Here is a 3830-nt window from a genome sequence, read left to right as displayed (position 1 = left end):
ATCGAGTATATCCAAGCAACTTTACAGTCCCGTCCGGTGGATGCAGTGGTCGTCCTGCTGCCTTTCATCGGTGGCTTCAGTCGGTCATTGAACGCAGCCTGCAGGAACATGGTGGCCAGCGGCGCCGTGGTCATCGCCGCCGCGGGGAATTACAGAGATGACGCGTGCCTCTACTCACCTGCGTCAGAGCCTGAGGTGAACCACTCTCCAAAGAACCCAGTTACACACCAGCCAACCTGCACACAACAACCTCGACCTTTAACTTTGTGTGTGTGTGTGTGTGTGTGTGTGTGCAGGTCATCACGGTGGGGGCCGTTAACGCAGCGGACCAGCTCATGTCGCAGGGGGCGGGCGGCACCAACTTCGGCCGCTGCGTCGATTTGTTCGCACCTGGAGACGACATCGTTAGTGCCAGCAGTGACTGCAACACCTGTTTCACCACCAGGAGTGGAACCTCTCAAGCTGCTGCTCATGCTGCAGGTACACACACACACACACACACACACACACACACACACACACACAGTAAAGACAAATCAAGCTTTTATATTTTGGTTTGTACCTGTGCAGGTGTGGCAGCAGTGATCCTGTCGTCCAATCAGAACACGTCACCGGTGCAGGTCCTGCAGAAGATGCTGCATTACTCCATCAGCAACACAATCAACCTCTTCCCTCTGTCTGACACACATCGTCTCACCACTGCAAACCTGGTGGCAGCCATGCCTCCCGCCAACAGCACAACCAGTCAGTGACTCACACAAATACACACAGACATACACACAAATACACAAAAACACATAAAAATACACAAATCAACCAAAAATACACACACATGTACGAGTGCGTACTTATTTTAGTATGATGTGTCCAGATGTGGAACTTCTGTGCCGCTCCGTGTGGTCAGAGAGGTCAGGGGTCGCGAGCACCAACAGGGTCGTCAGTCGCTGTCGTCAGGGGGAGGAGATGATGGGCTGCAGCAGCTTCGCCCCTGATGGTGTCCATGTAGGAGAAACCATCGCTGTGAGTTTTCTTATCGTCTCTAAAACAGCTAAAGTCTGAAAACACTGACGGCTGATGAACCTGCGTCTCTGTGTCTCAGGTGAAAGGTGAGCGAATGGAGTGTGTCGCCAATAACCGTCCTGGGGGTGAAGGTGTGTACGCTGTGGCCCGTTGTTGTGTGATAGGCGGCCTGGTGTGCCAGGCCCATGCCAGTCCTGAGCCCGGGCGAGACGCTGAGTGTGTCGGCCCACGGACCCACCTGACCGGTGAGTCACATCTGGTGCAGTCTGAGTGACGCCAGAACATCTGTCTGGGCCCCGTTTAAAAGAATAGATCCACATTTTAGGAAAGAGGCTGATTCACATTCTTGTTGAGAGTTAGCGCGCTAATATCTGTATGCTCAATATGGAAATAGATCAAGGAGATGGTTAGCTCAGCCTAGCTTAGCAGGTTCACATTTAATAAGAGAAGAGTCTCATGTCATCCAGGCCCTGGTGCTGCGATGCTGAGTTGAGGTTGTAACTGAAGGACTGTGCAGTATATAAACTGCTCTTTAAACCAAGTACAAGCTCCATTTAGAACATTGCAGCTAATTATGTCAGTTACCATGGCAATCACCCAGAAAGGACAATTTACCCCCTGCCAGTACAAATACCAGTTACATGTATGGAATAAAGAGCAGGGTTTTCAGGTGATGTTACACTGACATGGTTCTTACTTTACATTATTCAGTGCCTCTGTGTGAGGAGGAGGAGGAGGAGGAGGAGGAGGAGGAGGAGGAGGAGCTCGTGCCTGAGAATCTCTGTTCTGGTCTGTTTATAAAGTTTTGTTGTTGTTTTTTAAACTCATGTAAACTCGGCGCTCGCTCCTCTCCAGGCTGCACGTCCCGGTCCCCTGCTGAGGTCTCGTCCAACTCCCGTCCTCATCTGGGTGATCGGAGGCGGTGTGTGGTGAAGGACGGGGTCACGTCACACGCCGTGTGCTGCCACGCTCCGTCTCTGGAGTGCCACCTGTTGGAGAAGGTGTCAGCTGATAAAGACCAGGTGAGTCACTGAACACCAGAGAAGTGACTGATGATCACATTCTCAGCTTTTCTTTTCTTTTTAAACTCATGGCTGCTGCCGCTCTCTCGCAGGTGGAGGTGTCCTGTCCCTCCGACTGGACTCTGACTGACTGTAACGCCGTCTCTCAGGGTTCTGCTCTCTTGGGGCCTGTTGCTAAGGGCAACAGTTGCCATGTCCGCAGTGCCACAGGAGCTGATGCGGTGGCAGGCATCGCCGTGTGCTGTCGCGTCAGACCAGCAGAGCAGCTCGCCACAGCTCCTCAGTGATCCGGTCTCACACTCTGACGTCAGCTTTGGTATCTCTCCGGCACAGGAGTGTTGGTGTCTTTCTGTGGTGTCCTGTAGGTCCCTGAACGCACCTCAACATCCATGTGTGACTGAAAGCCTGTCGTCTGTGAAGCTGCTGGTTTGTTCCAGTTGTAGGATTAGGTGAAAGTCAGCTCCAGTTTCATTAATGACTAATGTTGCCTCGTCTAGTAAAACTCATTTTCAAACCACAAACACTTTGTTAAATGTAACCAAATATTTTTGTATTTTTTCAGATCAAGATAAATAGAAAGAGCTTTCCTGAACAGATGTTTTTTCAAAATAATGTCCCAGTTGCATTGATCTGATTTTAGTGAATACATGAATTTAAGTGATTGCTATGAAAACTCAATCATTTATAAAACAGGTTATACTAGTTTTTAAGACTTGGGACAGTTATATATATATATATATATACACACACACACACCTACATACAGGGGTGGACAATAACAAAGTACATTTACTTAAGTATATTTTTCAAGCATCTGTACTGTACCTGAGAACTATTTTTTTCTTTTGGAAACTTCTTTTACTCGTCTACACTTAAAGACAAATATTGTACTTTTGACTTCACTACATTTCTATGAAGGACTCTTACTTTGAAGCAGAGCTTTCAGTCAATGAATGACTTTTATTTTGAAAAATGTGATAAACCACACAGTGTGTTCATCACAGGAAAACCAATCACAGCCGCCTCCTCCACCGTCAGCGTCCTAACGATGGCGACGTGAGATAAAGATGAGGCAGAAGATTCTTCAGCAGAGACCGTGATCTGATCTGAAGTCTGTGTTTGAAGCTTTACAAATAAAGAAAGATTCATGTAGTTTGAAATGTTTGCTGAGTTTACCACGACCACACTTCATCACTGACTGAAAAACAACAGTGGCTCCTTTTGTTGGTTCAGTTGTGTTTTTATGACAATTTCAATAAGCTTTGAAGCAAATCCTACAAGCTCTTTATTCTACAGGTTCTACAGTCAGTCAGTCAGTCAGTCAGTCGGTTCTGTAAATGTGGAACAATACAACAATGTGTTGACATGAAAATTTACTTTTGAATACTTCAGTATGTTTTTAAATCCAGTACTTCATTTGACTGATCAACTTTCTCTTGGAGTCAATACTTGAGCAGGAGGATCTGTACTGGGAATGAATCTGTAATGGAGCTGTGAACAGCTGACTTTAAGGTGAAACTTCCACTTCCTACTTGAATAAAACACATTTGTCTGTCCTGAGAACTGAACTGAGTTAATGTGACAATGGTAAAAAAAAAAAAAAATATATATAGTCTGCCATGACAACCAGGCACCAATGCTACGCTTCAACCCTGGTTGTTAATGATTCACAGGGATGGATGACTTCAGTGTGGTTATCTATGTGACGCTGCTGTGGCGCCCTGATGACTGCAGTTGAGTTTGACTGATATCGTTAAAGCTACATTGATATATCAGGTTGATGACATG

At 46.7% G+C, this 3830-nt stretch overlaps 1 protein-coding gene across 1 annotated transcript in view; it reads left to right on the top strand.

Moving 5' to 3' along the window:
• The window catches only part of pcsk9 (proprotein convertase subtilisin/kexin type 9), a 7147-nt gene extending 3542 nt beyond the window's left edge, over positions 1-3605 (top strand). The window contains exons 6-12 of the mRNA XM_087177662.1: positions 1-195; positions 297-480; positions 571-744; positions 872-1020; positions 1100-1265; positions 1876-2042; positions 2135-3605. The exon at positions 1-195 is cut by the window's left edge and continues 1 nt beyond it. Coding sequence (XP_087033788.1) covers positions 1-195; positions 297-480; positions 571-744; positions 872-1020; positions 1100-1265; positions 1876-2042; positions 2135-2329 — 1230 coding nt within the window. The 3' untranslated portion in view covers positions 2330-3605. The remainder of the gene's footprint in view (positions 196-296; positions 481-570; positions 745-871; positions 1021-1099; positions 1266-1875; positions 2043-2134) is intronic.
• The last annotated feature ends 225 nt before the right edge of the window (positions 3606-3830 follow it).

This window comes from Seriola lalandi, unplaced genomic scaffold (assembly GCF_002814215.2).
Source record: "Seriola lalandi dorsalis isolate HSWRI2012SDOR001 ecotype SW California unplaced genomic scaffold, Sedor1 jcf7180002054618, whole genome shotgun sequence".
In the NCBI taxonomy this organism is placed as follows: domain Eukaryota; kingdom Metazoa; phylum Chordata; class Actinopteri; order Carangiformes; family Carangidae; genus Seriola; species Seriola lalandi.
Note: the sequence above shows the minus strand (reverse complement) of the source record. Positions and strands in the feature narration are given on the sequence as shown.